General features: G+C 33.3%; 1 protein-coding gene across 2 annotated transcripts in view; it reads right to left on the bottom strand.

The window, feature by feature from the left end:
• Nucleotides 1-19,473, bottom strand: part of Zw (glucose-6-phosphate 1-dehydrogenase Zw) — a 107,243-nt gene that overhangs the window by 12,193 nt on the left and 75,577 nt on the right. For both annotated transcript variants that reach the window (XM_085814014.1, XM_035369504.2), the window contains exons 5-6: nt 4,591-4,749; nt 617-742 (exon numbers count right to left, since the gene is read on the bottom strand). In XM_085814014.1, the coding sequence (XP_085670140.1) occupies nt 617-742; nt 4,591-4,749 (285 nt within the window). The remainder of the gene's footprint in view (nt 1-616; nt 743-4,590; nt 4,750-19,473) is intronic.

Below are 19,473 nucleotides of genomic sequence, written 5' to 3' on the forward strand. Positions count from 1 at the left end.
ATGATAATATTTCCCTAAAACTGAGCAGATGATACACCAGTGAGAAGTCCTGTTATTACCTAGCATCAACAAAACCTTTTAGTTTGAGGGGTGTTGTCTTATGCCAATGAATTTCTTTTTCCAGAACTATGTCAAAAACCTGTCTGGTAAAATGGCATATGGTAATAAAGATTCACAATCTTTAGGATCTATAACAAGACTGTGCAGCCATCACAAATGAAACTACACTGTTCAGCAAAATTGGTGGGAAACTAATTGCAATTTAAGTTTTGCTAGGCAACAAATAGCGAAATTAACAAAACCTACAGTGAATATAAGATCACAGACATATTTAAATCAGTAGTTTGACACAAATGCAAATGTTTATGTTCTGTTTTTAAACTGTAATAGTCTCTCAAGTCTTTCTCAAGTCAAGAATTTTTTTTCATATTCCTCATAGATAATAAAATAAGTTTTTGATTTTAATATTTATGATAGTGACATTGCATTTAAGAATATTTAGGATAGTATTGAGGCAAAGTATTTAACAAAACTGTGATGAAGTAGCGTCTAGATATTTACATATAGTATATTGCATGAATTATTCGAAAAACTAATACTAGCATATAAAAGATACCTTATTATTCCAAAATTATCAAAATATCCTCCTCTGCCTTGAGTTCCAAAGGGTTCTTTAAAAGAAATCATGACGTTAGCAATATTGTCACGATTCCAAATTGGTCCAAAAATGCGATTTCCAAATCTATATTAAAAAAATTAAGACATGAGTATTTAACGTATCAAATGCAGATACATTTTCAAAGATTTTTTCCAAATGATGAAATAAAACCTTGAGTAAAAAAATTTAATAAGTTCACAAACAAAACTGAATTCTAATTTACCAAAGGTTTTAATGAGTAAATGCATGAGAATAATATAAACAATTTTCTAAGAAAGTCATAATGAAAACATGAAACAAATATTAAAATTGTACAGATGTTACAAAAATGCTTTGATAATTATTTAATCATGACAAAGCACATGAACACTGGGTTTTCCCAGTTTCATCCCAGATTTTGATCAACTGCACTAAAAAGTAATTGAATCATTTTGATTTTGTATCCCCTCTTACTTATCACCAGTTCTTGAGAGAGGAAAATATTTCAAAGAGATAGAAATATTGTAAAAGATAAATGTTGCATACCTCATTTTTAATTCATAGAGTGAATGATCAAACATTAAAATTAAACTAAATTAATTAAAAATTTAAAATGGCAATCATATCAAAAATTATAATTATAAAACAGAACATTAAGAACAGTCCTATAAGGTTAAAATGCCATTTGATGAATAACAGCTTAACTTCATAGTTACATATAGTGTGAGTGATTATTTCTCAGTGATGTAAAGACTGTTACTGAGATTAAATTTGCTAAAACTCTTTAGTTCAAAAAACGAACACTTTCAACAAATGTTATCTAACATATTTCAAATGCATATTATATTGAATATTCATAAAAATTATCAATTGCAGCTGAAAATATGACATATAAAAGATTGTTCTAAAATACTCTTAACTAGCTTTAGTCACAAATTAAAATATGAAAGAAACAGACTATTGAACAAAGACATAGAAAGACAATGAAGATCAATTAAACCATCAGGACTGACTCCAAAATATAGGTGACATAAGTAGCTACCTGCAGCATTAATTTTCAGAAGGTGTCAGCTAAATTGTTTTCAAAGTGACAAGAGAATAAAGATGCATTTTACTTTGAATTATTAGCATATTTAATTTATGGAAAGTCCAACTCTACTTATCACATTAGGACATGAAAATGCTACAGCTGGGCTTGCCAACTATCTAATCATTTAAAATTTAAACTTTTACACATCTATGACTGAAAGATGCTATATTTACTTTGAACATGGTTCATTACGAAGGTACATTAGTTACTACAAATAATTTTAATAAAAATTCGGAAAAATCAAACAATACTTCTGGCAGATAAATAAATATAAAATATGTAAATTTTCCTAGAACAAAAGTGTTGGTGCTTTTTTTTCAAACATATGAATAATACTCTCAGTTTTCAATGACATCCTGCTTTATATAATAAAAGGTAGGTATAATAATCTAATTTACAAAAGTGTCGGTGCTTTTCGAACATATGAATCTACAATCTGTTTTCAAAGACATTTTGCTTTATATATAATAAAAGGTAGGTATCATAGTCTAATTTACAAAACACAATCATATGGTATTTTGTGAACCATAAAGAAAAGTAAAAAGATGGCAATACCAGGATTGCCAAAAACAGATAAAAAAAGGCCCAAGAAATTTTCATGACCATATTACTCTGAATTTATTATTGAAGTTTCATAGTCAAAGAAATGAAGAACATTAGTATTTATGTGTTTAAATGATCCCTTAAAAATTCTATCTACAGATAATATAAGCAAAGAAAAGTTACTGCTGTTTCAACACAATATACAAAAGTGCTTAATGGAATTTTAGACATCAATAAACACTGCACCTATGTTTGCTCACTTACTCAAAAAAAGGGGAGGCTTCCTAGAAGATTGCAGCACAGTTAAAGAACTGATATACAATAAAAGTTACGACTGATTATTTGATTATAGGAAAACATGCATTGGCTACTTACCTTTTGAGAACAGCCTTCATAAACAGCTCTCTGAAGCACTTTATAAAGACATGTTAACTATCACACATGCAGCTCTAGAACCTGATTATCATTTACATAACTTATGACTACAGATTATCACACTTGTACCTTTCTGGGATAACCAAATATTTCAACAGTGTTTCTTTGCACTAAACTAAAGATGCATTCTCCCCTCCTATACAGATAAAGTTAGAAGTTTCAATAAAAGTGCTGTTTCGTACCAAAGGGGAAGAAAAAAAAAAGATAAAATTGTTTCAAAGTAGCGTTTATTTTAAAACATCAAACTGTATAAAATAGCTTCAACAATGTTGGCTCATTTACAAATAAGTTTCAGATACTAAAAAGCACACACAAAAAAATAGTGTTGCCAGTATGCTCCACTGAAAATCACTGAATTAAAGCAAAGCTCAGCCAATAAAGAAATAAATAGCAAAATCCTAAATTTGAATTTACTCTTAATTTCATGATCTTGATGTGAATAGAAACAAGAACATTTTTTACTTGATGAAAAATACACTTTCTTTCAATATTTGATAATGAAAAAATTAATATGCTGTGTATATTTTAAAAATTAGAATAGTCAGAGGAAAATAATGCATATTAGTCATACAGTCCCTCTTTGGTAAGAATTACCTTCCCAAGATGACTTCTTCTGAAAGTTACCAGTATTTCTAAGAAAACTTAACAAATACCGATACTGATAATTATAATATAATTCTCAAAGTAGATTATTTGCTAATCTAATCACATATATTACATTAAAGACACCCCCAAAATGTCTAATTTTACTATTAAACAAATATTTTATGCTCTTTCAAATCAAGCAATTGTAATTAAAATTTTTACCATAATAAGAAAATTATTCTCACTAAAATCAGTAATTATTAATTTTTGAATCATTGATTTATCCCTCATAGTGTAATTTATCATGCAAGCTTGATTCAGCAGTTATGAGACAGCATTCTTTAAATGATTCATCCCATTCAGAAGCTTCTCAAATTCTTTTGTCTGTACAGCTGGTAAAATATAGCAAACCAAATTTCAAGGTTCTAAGGTAGCAGTTCATTTCTGTTTTTGACATTATCAAAATTGGTCATATTTATTCTGAAGCTGATAATTCAGTGCATATAGAATTATGGTATTTGTTTTAAATTTTATAGTGTTGAATAATACTTCACACTGAGATGTTTAGAAAACCTGAGACTAAGATACCTGAAAAACAGGATGTAAAAGCATTAAATTTAAAAACATGACAAAAAGTTAATGAAGATGTTGCTGGAAGTTTATTACACTGAAAGATGGCAGACAAATATGATACATGGTTGATAATAATAGTTGATTAATTTCCTGGATTTAAAACTGTTTTTAGAAAAGAAAATGTTTAACAAAAATGGAAATCAAATAGGCAGACTTCATAGGATCAATACTTTAATTAATATGCACAGTGAGTGCTTTTGAAATTTCTCAAGAAAAGTTCTAATGTGGGTTTTCTGTTTTTTCTTTAAATATACAACTCTTTTACTCTTTAATACTTAAAATTATTATTCAATTAGTTCTTCAGAAAATTAGAGTAAGATAATTTTTTTTAAACTTTTTGTTGCATATATTTAATTGTAATTTTATTCATATAAGAATATTATAATATTAATACACTGGTATATCACATTTCTAAATCAATGTTTTTTCTTCAAACGACTGAAAGAGTCTTGAATATGTAAATCCTATACAAACTGATAATTGCATTCAGTGCTAGCAATCTTCTCCAAAATGGCTATCTCCATAGAAAATCACAATCGTTTGAAACTGCATTTTAGAGAGAGCTTACTATATTAAGTTTTGTACATTGTAATCTGAAATGAAAAAACAAATATTATTCAATATACCAATATATTGTAAATTTATAGGACTCTACTGCTGTACTTACCTTAGAGCCATTAAATTCTGAACCATTTCTTTGCCTAGGTAATGATCAATGCGGTAGATTTCTTCTTCAGTGAATAATGATGATAAATGTTTAGACAACCCGGCAGAACTTGCGCTATCTTTTCCAAATGGTTTCTCAATGATAACACGTGTCCACCCCCTATGTGATTATACAATTATAAGAATAATGAATCAGGTTAAGAGCTGAGAATAATTACAATTCTGAAATATTCAGTTTATTAACCTAATTTGCACAACATACAGTGCTCTTTTTTATAAAACGTGAGGTAAAAAAATAATCTAACATTATAAGACCACTCAAACTTTAATAAAAATAACAGATTCTCTAATGAAAAGCTGATACTGAGAATAAAGAAATTAAATACTCATATCTTTGTTATTAAGCATAAAAAACCTTTCTTTATGCATTGAATAACTTCATACTCAGTGAAAACAGCACTTATTGTTCGCTGAAAAAAATCTGGAAAAAGGAAATCTTGAAAAATGCCTTTTTTCATAGCAAAAAGCTTAAGAGTGCTAATCTATTTGGAGGTAGTAAATAGGTTGAAACATGACAACAGATTCTTCTAGTTTTGTTAAGGACAGAAGAAGAAAATATTAGATCAACTATTAAATTAATTACAGTTCATAAAATTTTGAAATTTACAGATAATTTATAGCAGTGCTTGAATTCAGCCTAATCCCGGTGCCTTTTCAAATTGAGAAAAAGCCATATTTCTTAATGCGATGATTTCTAACACTTTATTACATAATTAAATTTCCATATTGACAAAAATTTTTGCTATTTATGCAGTATTTCTTTAGAAATTAGTAAAACCAGTACCATATATGGGGATGACCTAGATGATGAAGAACAGACCAAAATGTGATCCTTTTAAAAAAAGTGGAATATTTTTGGGTTGTATCCATTTGATCAAGAAGACTTGAAACAGTTAACTAATGGCATAGAATACTGTTGCGCTGGAGCTACTTCTATTCTTTACTTTTGGTACTACCATTAATTTACTCATATTTCATTCTTCCTATTATTTTGTTCAATTTTTAATGATGCATATATTTTAACTTACTTTAACATATTTATATCGTTTTACTCATTAGTATACGTACTGTTATTTATAAATTTTTTCATCTTTCTTAATGGACATTCCCTGGCTCTAGCACTGTGAGTTTTAACAGTTTCTCATAAAAAAAAAATCAAATACTTTAAGAGGCACGCTACTAAAATATGGTGGATGGTAATTCGTCCTCCCCTGGATGTGGCGACTGGTTCTCGTTCTTCCTCTTCTCAGTTGTCCTTAAAGTAAGGGAGAATGCAAAGAGTTATTGCATTCCCCTAGCATGCTCTCGTGTTATTAATTGGTAGTACATTCGGCTGGCAATTGGAAGATGTGTGGTTCGAATTCTGGCAAGGGCATAGATAAGCTTTCTTATTTTCTAGCTCTGAGAGATCTAATTAGCTGTAAAAACATTTCTCAAAAACTTACAAAAGAAATTATGATTGATACTTTTTCTTCCAGCAAAAAATTCTGGTTAAACATAGGAATAAAAAAAAAAAAGTGAAGAATTTAGGATAACATTACATAATTTAGAAATGGAATTAGGTGAAAAGGTATAATAAGAAAATTTTACCCATGCTTCTTGTTTGATACTGCTATAGCAAATAGCAATCAAACAGTAAATCTGTTTCGTTTCCACAAATTAGTAAACGAAAGCGGGGGAGGGGAAACCTACTTTGCCATTAAATAAAAAACAATCAATCTAACAAAATGTAATACTTTTGAACCAACAATACACATAAGTTATTAGCGCCTTTTAAAAAAACTGAAAAATGTTCTGATTTTAGTCTTACATCTCAAAGAAGAATTTAAAAAATAAATAAAACGATCCGAAAGCCTTCAGATTTTACATTATGCGCAAAGGGGCATTTTTTTTAACGTTATTTATTAAACATGTACTTCGCACTTAAACCATAAAATTCAATTCAACAGCAATACCACAAAATAATTAAAAAGAACATATCTTTAGAATTTCTGATAAACAGTCTCGCGCGCTGGAGATAAAATGTTCCCCCTGGCTCCCCTCTACAGTGTTGCCATTGCTCGCTTTGAAATCGTTGAGTATGTTCATCAAAAATTCGTTAAAGTTTTACAAAGTATGAAATAGATAATAAACAAATTCCAAAGTTGGGCTTCCAGATGCCCATATTCGAGTGGAGGACTACGTTATTCAAAATTTGATGTCATTTTAGGTACCATTGTTTTTTCACAATGCCAAAAAGACATACATTCATGTAGATTCTTCATTATTTAATTTCTTTAAACATAATACAGGGTGATAATATTTGGTGGCAACAATTTAAAAAATGATTAGCCATTTATAGTGAAATGCCACAAAAGGCCGTTTTGAGACTAGTAGACTTTCTGGGCAAATTGCCCCTTTGTGCTAAAAATACATAGAAAATTAATATGTAAAAAACCCACACGAATGTTAAACTTCCCTTCTCAAACACAATAATATCTATTGCTGCAAACTCATGAAGCTAAATCTTTACCTTTGAGTAAAATAATAATAATAATAAAACTTTAAAAGAATTTCTGTTTAAAACTCATTTCTCAATAGAAACAAAAAATATTAAAATATAAAAAAAAAAACAATATGCTATCATTTGAATAAAATTTAAAACATAATAGACGATTTACAATCCATACACTTGTACAAAAGTTCATTAAAATTATTAAAATTTACTGTGGATGCAGATGACAACCAATTCAAGCAGTACTATCAGAAACTTCAGAAACAATTCGCAATCAGAAACAATTCGCCAGTTATACAATTTTAGAAACCTATTTTTGTTAAATAGCATTTGTGAAATATTGTTAAGAAGTCTAAGGTAAAATGACTTGTTATCTTGTTAAATGATTTATGCTGTAGTGTAGACTTTCTTAAACTGTAGGTCACGGCACCTGCAGCAGGGGGGGGGGGGTCGACAAAAATTTAACAGCTTTGATATTTCTTTAACTTGTTATAATAATTTTACAATTATCAAATATTTTTACAGAATGTATCCGAAAATAGATAAAGATAAGACAGTACAGACAAAAAAAAAAAAAAAAAAAAAAAAAAAAAAAAAAAAAACCCACCGTTTCGACGTGTTCTTTTGATAATATTTATTTTATTTTTCTTGCTTTGCACGTGATCCCGCTTTGCACGCTATCATTTCGTGTGTTACTTATTTAAAATTTTCACATTGTTTTATGTCTTAAAATTATAAATTAAAGTTAACGACCGAAAACTGCAATAGTATATTACAGTAAAAGTGAAAAAATTGACAGTTTCACTCACGCGTGTGTCGGATTTGCGCAATACTTATGGGGGTCCCACAAAATTCTTGTAAATATATGGGGTCCTGGGGGTTGCGAAAAATCTCAGTGATAAAAATGTGTCGCAACTAAAGTTTAAGAAACCCTGCTATAGTGCACTTATAATATAATATTGAAGATAAATGCCCTACCTTATACATCTTTGTTAGCAAGAGCTTCAATTTATTACAAATTAAAAACAATAAAACCAAACCAAAGAAGTTTCCCTTCAGTGCGTTTACGAGAAGAATCAGATTCTCAAAAATAGTCAAGAAGCCATCAACGTTTATCAGCTGTTCTACGTCGATTAAGCTATTAGTATCTGCCTGAGAGAGATGCTTTTGGGCATTTTCTAATTAAAGGAAAAAGTAATTTATAACAGCATCTAAAGGCAATCTCGGACCATGAATGCATGATCTAATCATCTACCCTTAGCAAAAAACAGTAATCAACAAATTCATAGATTGGATCGGCGAACAATTTTCATCTCAACAAATAGCATCACAACCCAAACGCTACAACTATCTATCGTTGATCACTGTATTATATACTAGTTTTCAGCAAATTCAAAATCTTGTTACTGTCCTTTCTTACTTCAACACTTCTAATTTCAAAGAAAAAAAATTCAGCTGACACCAGAAATTTCGATGACTTGTCAAAAATTTTTATGGCCCAGTTGCAAATATGTTCTTAATCTTCGATGTGTTAACGTCCTAGTTCTTCCATGACATTCGATATCCCCCCCCAAGAATCTCTGGGATTTACAGAACAGGGAAATAGCTCTAATATTTGCTTTGAATTTTTTTAAGGTGGCAGCTAAAAAATATCCTAACACAGGTCCCTTATATCCTTAAATTGGTAAGTTTAAGGATACAAGAGACAAGCCTTTGCACTGGTATTTATATTTATAGAGACTTCCATTAAAATCGGAATTTTTTTCATATTCGATTAATAGGAAAACATTTTTTCTGGAAACATGATATCTCAAGTTGTAGATTTAATAGGGGGAAAAAAAACTACTTACACTGCTTTGGGCAGGGTCTCGTACCCATTAGACAGCCTAGTTCACTCAAGTCGTGAAATTACTAAAAATAAGCTTGTGTAACGTGGATATGGTTAGTTCCCCCAGAAAGCATTCCCTTTAGGCAGATAGCCTTCATGTGCTTTGCCATAATCAATCAAAAATCAGCCAACAGGGGTGAGATGGAAAAAGAGGTCTGGAACAAGCTTCTCTGGATTACGAACAGCTACCCCCTTTCCTTACCACACCATCAGTGGATGAAAAATGGCTATACACTAGTGTAATGGTAAAAAGTAGGATGCCCATTATATGCCGACATTTGAATGCAATGATAAAGAATATTGTGGCAGCTATATGGAGGCATACAAATGCAAAGGATTAATGCAGAGTCCACCAGAAAAAGATAAAGTTTAAGGGGGGGGAACCTACATATCATATTTCTCATTACATTTAATTATTGTTCAAATATGTGTTACAAACCTTCAAAATAAGCATATGTTTACATTAGATGTTCAAAATGTTGGCCGTTGGCAGCCAAACACCTAACAGAACGACGAGCGGGCGCTGCAGCTACATCGGTTAATGTAGCAACGGAGACAGATGCACATGCCTCTAATTTTCTGGCGAAGGTTTTCGAGCGTGCGCGGCTTAATTCGATACACTTCATCTTTCACAGTTCCCCACAAGAATTCCATGGAGACAAGACCTGACGAATGGGTAGTGAACTCAATGGGAACTTCGTCCAATCCAATGTCCCTGAAGATTGTCATCCAGGAAAGCTCGTACTTCTATGTGGTAGTGGGGTCGGACCCCGTCCTGTTGGTAGACCTCATCGTCTCCCTAAGCGCACGTACACCTGGTAGAATTAATGTACATAACATTTGCAGGTATGCTTCTCCAGTCACAGGAAAAGAAGAAAGGTTCTATCAAAGCCCAAGCTGTAAATTCACACCAGACAGTTACCCCTGGTAAATTGATTGCCTTATCAACATGGACGTGCGGATTTTCCAGTGCCCAATAGACATAGTTATGTCGATTGACTGTTCTGTTTAGTTTAAACTGAGCCTCATCAGACCACACTACCTTCGTCACAAAGTGTTCATCGTTAGTTACCATTTGCTGACATAATTCAAAAAACTGCATTCGACGATCGGGATCGTCATCATTAATGGCCTGCTGTAATCGCGGAATGTAACGTTTCCTTCAAAATTTGTCGTACACTTATAGTGCTAACTCCCACCTCCCATACACATTGCGTAGACTTCTAGGGTGACGTTTCAAACGTTTTCAACATGAAGGATATAGGATGCCAAAGAGTATAATAGAATTTTTCTGGCGGACACTGTAGAGCGCGAAACACGTTCAATAGGAAGCAGCCCATGTTTTTTTTGTGGACAATATAATAGCGGAGAAAATAAACGCAGGAAAGTCTCACTTTTCTCCTCCTTGATAATATCAGTCCGCTTCCCCATGTAATAACATAAATACCAACGAGTTTCCCTTAGGAAGCACTTCACCAAGGGATTACTTTAAACTAGTACGCTTTGCCTTAATTAACCGATTCGATACGCAGAATTCTTTCAAGACCTTTCCATCTATTTTTCTACATAGAGAAACTAGATGCTTATAGAGTCCCCATGGTGTTGCATTTTCTCCCTTCCCTACTCCACCCATCATGATACAAAACTTCAAAATATTTATTTTATTCTTCTAAATTTTATTTTCAGATGGGGCTCTCTAAAAGTTACAGAATTTTAAGTAGATCAGAAAACCTAAGGCCCTGTATCTAACATTTATCACATAACATTGTCCCCAAAAAGCATTAGGTCCCTAGCACATGCTACATTTGCCACTGCAATAAATAAGCATTATCCATCAAGAGAAATGAAGAAATAAAAAAGTCAGCCAGACCACCAAAATATTCAATATTAAAATAGCCACTAAAATTCTCTTAGCACCTGCTGAAGTTCTAGTTCAGAATAAGACACCCTTACTCCTTCAGTGATGAACCCGAGTCAAAATAACATAAAATATTCAATAATAAAATAGCCACTAAAATTCTCTTAGCACCTGCTGAAGTTCTAGTTCAGAATAAGACACCTTTACTCCTTTAGTGTTGAACCCGAGTCAAAGTAACATAATCCAGTGGGTATTCACTTGGCCTCTACTGGACATTCAACTTGCTGAATAGTACAGCTTTAGGATGGAAAGTCGAATAATAGATTTTTGCCAATTTGCCAGCATGACATATTGAAATTTTATGTTACTGAAAATAATGATTGATATTTCATGCCGTGATGTTTCAATGATATGTTCTTAGTGGTCAGTAACACGGGTCTGAGAGTTGCTCTGAGCAAAATACTCAATATCGCTTAACATGTACTCAACACCTAAACGTAAAATAAATTCTATTGCTAAAGAACAGACTACTTCTGTAATTATATCCATAGTAATTTATCAATACATTTCATACTATAGTATCACTTATTAAAATAAACAGGAAAGAAAAATATCGGGTTTTAACAAAACTTTTCCGCCACCGCAAATATCGTCTGGGCAAACAGTTCGCCGTGTTAACAGTTAATCATATTTTGTCAAACAATTTTTGGCAGTCGAAAGAAAGAGTTTTATCAATACATTTCATACTATAGTATCACATATTAAAATAAACAGGAAAGAAAAATATCGGGTTTTAACAAAACTTTTCCGCCACCGCAAATATCGTCTGGGCAAACAGTTCGCCGTGTTAACAGTTAATCATATTTTGTCAAACAATTTTTGGCAGTCGAAAGAAAGAGTACAATACCGTGTTGTGCAATTTGTAAAAAAATATCGTTATCATTAAGTACAAGGTGTTTGAAACGGACTATCACGCTACCAGATTAGAACCATAATTTACTTCCAGTTCTGTTGCAAAGAGTCAGCTACAGAATGTCAGAAAATCATGTGTACAGCTTTAGGTACTAATGTTGTATCATATGACACTATGAAGGTCTGGTACCGAAAGTTCAAAGATAAGGACTATGATAATCAAGCAGAGCGCTCTGGCCGCCCTAGTGATATTGTGTGTATGTGTGTATTTAATTATGGCAAAGCACACTAGAGCTATCTACCTAAGGGGAGGGATACCTGCGTGGAGGACTTTCTAAGGGAAACCGGCTCGTATACATGTTACACATGGGGAAAACCACGAAAACACCCATGCAGCCAGCCCCTTCGCGGGATTCGAACCTCGGACCGAACTACCAGTGTTCAGCGACTTTACCGCTTGGCCGCTGGTGGACCTCCTAGTGATATTGATGAGGCCTACTGAGAAGATAAGGATAGACGTGCTTGGGCCTGCACTAATTTGCTCGAATATCAACGAATGAACAGCATTTTGGATTGGATTGTCCCTTGGGATGAAAGGTGGATTTTTTTAAACAACACAGCCCGAAAAGGGAGTTTGTCGGCATCGTCGCAAAGCACAATTTGTTTAATAAAAACTTCATGCTTTGTATCCAGTTGGATTGCCGTGGTATTATCCACAAAGAATATCTGGAAAAAGGTAAAACCCTCGACAGTAAGCTGTACAGCGAGATGTTAGTCCATGTTGATGCTTTTATGCTTTCACGGAAAAACATCGCATTGAGTTCCGGGGCAAAAAGGTAGTGTTCCATCAAGATCATGCAAGACCACATATATCTGCATTCACCGGCTGGTCTCTGTACGGACTCGAATGGAATCTTTTGCCATACCCACCATATAGTCCCGACAATGCTCTTTCGGACTTCTACTTTCCACACCCCGCAGCTACATGTTGCTGGTGCTGTCTTCCATTCTACACAGGACGTCCGAAATGAGGTTGATCTACTTTTAGATTGGCAGCCACCAAATTTCTGGGCCGAAGGCTTTGAAAACTACAAAACGTTGACAAAAAATCATAGATTTGGGTAGCGATTACTACCTGCACTAAAGGTACTGCTTTCATGTTTTTTTAACTTTATTAAGAACGTTTTTTGGTGGAAAACTTTCATTACAGCCAGATAATACCATACAATGAATTTAAGATCGTTAATTAAAAATCATTAACCCTTCGATGGTTATTGAAATAAGCAATTCTTTCTTTCCAAAATACGCGCGAAATCTGTCAGTCGTATATATGTAAATCGGTTCCACCTACAGAATAATGATAAATGCTTAATTTGTGATAAGTTTGGGGACGCCAGGCACTTCGTCGATGAATGCACACTTACCCGGAATGCAAGAGAGAAATACAGAAAAAAAAAAAAAAAAAAAAAAAAAAAAAAGGTAGATTTTAAAAGGAACTATTCAAATTCGAAAGATTTTGCAGAGACAATAATGAAAATTATAAATACAAACAAAGATAGAATTAGAATTCGGCACTGAGACTCAGATTTTGGACTTTGGTTTTTTTTCTTATATATATATATATATATATATATATATATATTTCGTTTTTTTTATCATACGGCCGGCTAGAAGTATCGGACCTGCCGGCTGCATTATATAAGGCTGTGCCCTTATCATAATAATAATAATAATAATAATCTGTAATGCGAGCTCCGTTCATTTGCAACCACTGAGGTGCACAACTGAAATGCGAGCCGAGCTCGTTGATGACCAACAAAAGGTTAATTTAACCATTAATTAAAAAACAGGATTATTTTCTGCTAAAGAAATATCATTGGCATGTTTTCTCACTAATATTTATTAGCGTCAAGCTAATAGCAGTGTCAAGCCCGTTTAGTTTGGTTTCATTCTTTACGATAATTTTCTTTATAACTATAATTAATGCAATCGCATTTTTGATCTAATTATTTCTTGTATTTCCTCCCCCCCCCACTTAAATGAATTTCACTACTTGCATTTGGAATATTCACAGTAAATCATTCTTCTCATTTTTTTGATCCAGACTTTAGGTGTTATACCTAATCAGTTGAAAGCTTGTAGGATAGTACAAATCGGCGAGAAAAGTCGAAGAGGCACTGTTTGTTTTAAGTGTAAACTAATGGAAAAAATACCAATAGAAGTTGTCAATAATATGTGGCATAATTAAGACACAATAACATGCCGAATAAATACTAATTCAGAAATCAAACAACAAAAATCAGCGTAATATTTTCAAAATTTTTACAGGAGTAGTTTCGATGGTTTTTCCGAACCACCATCCTCAGCTGCAAAACCGCAAATGAAAAAGATAGGAAATTAGGATTAGATAACATAAGAAAGTCTGAACAAGAATAAGCAAGTGGCGCCATCTGTTGGTGAAAACAGAACTAAAACGTAATTTCTTTAAAGGCCGAAGGCAAAGATAGATTGGAATTAGGATCCTTAACTAGAACAGAAAGATTTTTTTGAATGTGAAATGCCTTTAGAAAAACCAGTTCTCCAATGGAAGATGTTTTTTGAATAATTTTGGCAGCAGAAAAATTGAAAGTGTGATTTTCGGACCAACAATCTTGAGCAACAGAGGACTTCTGTGTTTCCTTTTTTCTAACATATGCCTCATGTTCTTTGACGCGAAATTTTAAGGCTCTCCTAGTTTGGCGAATGTAAATCAAACCACACTGGCAAGGAATCCTATAAATAACCCAAGAATTCTTATCCGGAATGGGGTCCTTGACTATGGAACTCGGAATTTTATTGATGGAAGAATAAACAACCCAAAAAAATTTCTGCAAAACATGTGCAATTTTATAGCTAATTGATGGAAAGAAGGGAATGACAACAGAATTTTTATAATCTCCTAAAACAAGAGTGTGCCTTTTAGTGTGTTGAGATGAGAATCTTTTAACTGCTATCCTTGCAGTTAAATTCGAAAAACTTCTTTTACAGTCTTCCAGTTCAACTAGTCCAAAAAGCCTTCCCATAGTAAACATCAAACCAATACTAATTCAGAAGTCAAACAACAAAAATCAGTGTTATACCTACAAAATTTTCACAGGACTAGTTTCGATGGTTTTACCGAACCATCATCTTCAGCTGCAAAACCGCAAATGAACAAGATAGAAAATAATGATTAGATAAGATAAGAAAGCCTGGACAAGAATAAGCAAGTGGCGCCATCTGTTGGCGAAACCAGAACTAAAACATAATTTCTCTAAAAGCCGAAGGCAAATTTGGATTGGAATTAGGATCGTTAACTAGAACAGAAAGATTTTTATGAATGTGAAATGCCTCTAGAAAATCCAGTTCTCCAATGGAAGATGTTTTTTGAATAATTTTGGCAGCAGAAAAATTGAAAGTATGATTTTCGGACCAACAATGTTGAGCAACAGAAGACTTCTGTGTTTCCTTTTTTCTAACATATGCCTCATGTTCTTTGACGCGAAATTTTAAGGCTCTCTTAGTTTGGCCAATGTAAATTAAACCACACTGGCAAGGAATCCTATAAATACCCCAGGAATTCATATCCGGAATGGGGTCCTTGAGTATAGAAGTTGGAATTTTATTGATGGGAGAATAAACAACCCGAAAGTTAAATTTCTGCAAAATATGTGCAACTTTATAGCTAATTGATGGAAAGAAGGGAATGACAACAGAATTTTTATAATCTCCTAAAATAAGAGTGTGGCTTTTAGTGTGTTCAGATGAGAATTTTTTAACTGCTTGATTAATAATGTTGGGTGAAAAGCCCCTGTCAATAAGTATTGCTTTTAAATAATTTAGTTCTTCATCAAGGGCGAATTTGGATAAGCAAACTTGAAGAGCACGGAAAACATAGGAATAAAATGAAGCTAACTTTTGTTTAGTCGGATGACATGATTTAAAGTGTGGGAAGGCAAACCGATGAAGGTTTACGGTAAACTGTAGTACTGAAGTTGGATGTGTTACGTGTGACCAGAATGTCGAGAAACGGAAGAGAATTGCAAGTCTCAAGTTCAAAAGTGAACTGAATAGCAGGATCAATAGAATTCATTGTTGAAAGATTTTTATTTAAATCATCTTTATTACCTTCAAACAGGGTAAAAGTATCGTCTACGTAGCGGAACTACCTGGCATCTCTTGCATCGAAATTGATGAGCTAATTTCTCTCACTCAACTCTGTTTGAAACAAACACATTTTGTTTTCCAAAATAAATATTACAAGCAAACTGAGGGATTAGCCATGGGAAGCCCCCGCAGTCCCATCCTGGTTGATATCTACATGCATTATTATGAATCAAAATTGTTTGAAACTTTAAACTTCCCGGCATGGTTCCGCTACGTAGACGATACTTTTACCCTGTTTGAAGGTAATAAAGATGATTTAAATAAAAATCTTTCAACAATGAATTCTATTGATCCTGCTATTCAGTTCACTTTTGAACTTGAGACTTGCAATTCTCTTCCGTTTCTCGACATTCTGGTCACACGTAACGCATCCAACTTCAGTAGTACGGTTTACCGTAAACCTTCATCGGTTTGCCTTCCACCACACTTTAAATCATGTCATTCGACTAAACAAAAGTTAGCTTCATTTTATTCCTATGTTTTCCGTGCTCTTCAAGTTTGCTCCTCCAAACTAGCCCTTGATGAAGAACTAAATTATTTAAAAGCAATATCTATTGACAGGGGCTTTTCACCCAACATTATTAATCAAGCAGTTAAAAAATTCTCATCTCAACACACTAAAAGGCACACTCTTGTTTTAGAAGATTATAAAAATTCTGCTGTCATTTCCTTCTTTCCATCAATTAGCTATAAAATTGCACATATTTTGCAGAAATTTAACTTTCGGGTTGTTTATTCTCCCATCAATAAAATTCCGAGTTCCATAGTCAAGGACCCCATTCCGGATAAGAATTCTTGGGTTATTTATAGGATTCCTTGCCAGTGTGGTTTGATTTACATTCGCCAAACTAGGAGAGCCTTAAAATTTCGCGTCAAAGAACATGAGGCATATGTTAGAAAAAAGGAAACACAGAAGTCCTCTGTTGCTCAAGATTGTTGGTCCGAAAATCACACTTTCAATTTTTCTGCTGCCAAAATTATTCAAAAAACATCTTCCATTGGAGAACTGGTTTTTCTAAAGGCATTTCACATTCAAAAAAATCTTTCTGTTCTAGTTAACGATCCTAATTCCAATCTATCTTTGCCTTCGGCCTTTAAAGAAATTACGTTTTAGTTCTGGTTTCGCCAACAGATAGCGCCACTTGCTTATTCTTGTCCAGGCTTTCTTATCTTATCTAATCATTATTTCCTATCTTGTTCATTTGCGGTTTTGCAGCTGAAGATGATGGTTCGGTAAAACCATCGAAACTAGTCCTGTGAATATTTTGTAGGTATAACGCTGATTTTTGTTGCTTGACTTCTGAATTAGTATTTATTCAGCGTGTTATTGTGTCTTAATCAAACCAATAGTTAATATTTCTAATGTTAGTCTTTCAGAAGAGCAAGAGAGAATTCTAAAATATAATTTTAACTTCTCACAAACCTGTAAACCCTCGATTCCAAAGATTTTGGCTCCAATCGAAAAAGCTTTCAAATTTCAGTAAGGTTTCAGATTCACAGAAAGATATGATTAGGCATCTTATCGCTCATAATATGAAGTTCAATAATAAACCTTTGAAACCAAATCTAACTACGAGAGAAAGAACTACAATGCGCGAAATTCATTCTAACCCGGATATTATCATTTCAAAGGCCGACAAAGGTGGCCAGATAGTCGTCATGGATAAGAACACTTACATCGATGGTGACACTAAACTCTTAAACGAAGGACCATATAATCCGATTCCTAAAGATCCTTCACCTTCGGACTTGTCAAAAATAAAAACTGCGATCAAATCTTCACAAATCATTTCAAGCAACTTAAAACATTCGCTTATACCATCTGTTGCGAATTGTGCCAGATTATATGCTCTTCCCAAAATCCATAAAAGTGGTATTCCTTTCCGCCCTATTGCATCAAATTTAGGTACTGCCTCGTATCCATTAGCTAAATATTTAGTTTCTAGATTTTCAACTCTATTATACAATAACATTTACACCATAAAAAATTCAATAGAGTTTGTAAAAAAGGTTAAAAACATTTCCCCTAGTAATTTACTCATGGTTTCTTTTGATGTAAAATCATTATTCACCAATGTCCCAGTGGAGGGTGCATTAAGATGTCTAGAAACCAGACTTCGCGAATTTCATTTCTCTTGCATCGAAATTGATGAGCTAATTTCTCTCACTCAACTTTGTTTGAAACAAACACATTTTGTTTTTCAAAATAAATATTACAAGCAAACTGAGGGATTAGCCATGGGAAGCCCCCGCAGTCCCATCCTGGTTGATATCTACATGCATTATTATGAATCAAAATTGTTTGAAACTTTAAACTTCCCGGCATGGTTCCGCTACGTAGACGATACTTTTACCCTGTTTGAAGGTAATAAAGATGATTTAAATAAAAATCTTTCAACAATGAATTCTATTGATCCTGCTATTCAGTTCACTTTTGAACTTGAGACTTGCAATTCTCTTCCGTTTCTCGACATTCTGGTCACACGTAACGCATCCAACTTCAGTAGTACGGTTTACCGTAAACCTTCATCGGTTTGCCTTCCACCACACTTTAAATCATGTCATTCGACTAAACAAAAGTTAGCTTCATTTTATTCCTATGTTTTCCGTGCTCTTCAAGTTTGCTCCTCCAAACTAGCCCTTGATGAAGAACTAAATTATTTAAAAGCAATATCTATTGACAGGGGCTTTTCACCCAACATTATTAATCAAGCAGTTAAAAAATTCTCATCTCAACACACTAAAAGGCACACTCTTGTTTTAGAAGATTATAAAAATTCTGCTTTCATTTCCTTCTTTCCATCAATTAGCTATAAAATTGCACATATTTTGCAGAAATTTAACTTTCGGGTTGTTTATTCTCCCATCAATAAAATTCCGATTTCCATACTCAAGGACCCCATTCCGGATAAGAATTCTTGGGGTATTTATAGGATTCCTTGCCAGTGTGGTTTGATTTACATTGGTCAAACTACGAGAGCCTTAAAATTTCGCGTCAAGGAACATGAGGCATATGCTAGAAAAAAGGAAACACAGAAGTCTTCTGTTGCTCAACATTGTTGGTCCGAAAATCACACTTTCAATTTTTCTGCTGCCAAAATTATTCAAAAAACATCTTCCATTGGAGAACTGGATTTTCTAGAGGCATTTCACAGTCAAAAAAATCTTTCTGTTCTAGTTAACGATCCTAATTCCAATCTATCTTTGCCTTCGGCCTTTAAAGAAATTACGTTTTAGTTCTGGTTTCGCCAACAGATAGCGCCACTTGCTTATTCTTGTCCAGGCTTTCTTATCTTATCTAATCATTATTTCCTATCTTGTTCATTTGCGGTTTTGCAGCTGAAGATGATGGTTCGGTAAAACCATCGAAACTAGTCCTGTGAATATTTTGTAGGTATAACGCTGATTTTTGTTGCTTGACTTCTGAATTAGTATTTATTCAGCGTGTTATTGTGTCTTAATCAAACCAATAGTTAATATTTCTAAT

The sequence above is a fragment of the Stegodyphus dumicola genome, chromosome 3 (assembly GCF_044657685.1).
Source record: "Stegodyphus dumicola isolate Sdum_Otavi_A_Nest chromosome 3, ASM4465768v1".
NCBI classification, from domain to species: Eukaryota; Metazoa; Arthropoda; class Arachnida; order Araneae; family Eresidae; genus Stegodyphus; species Stegodyphus dumicola.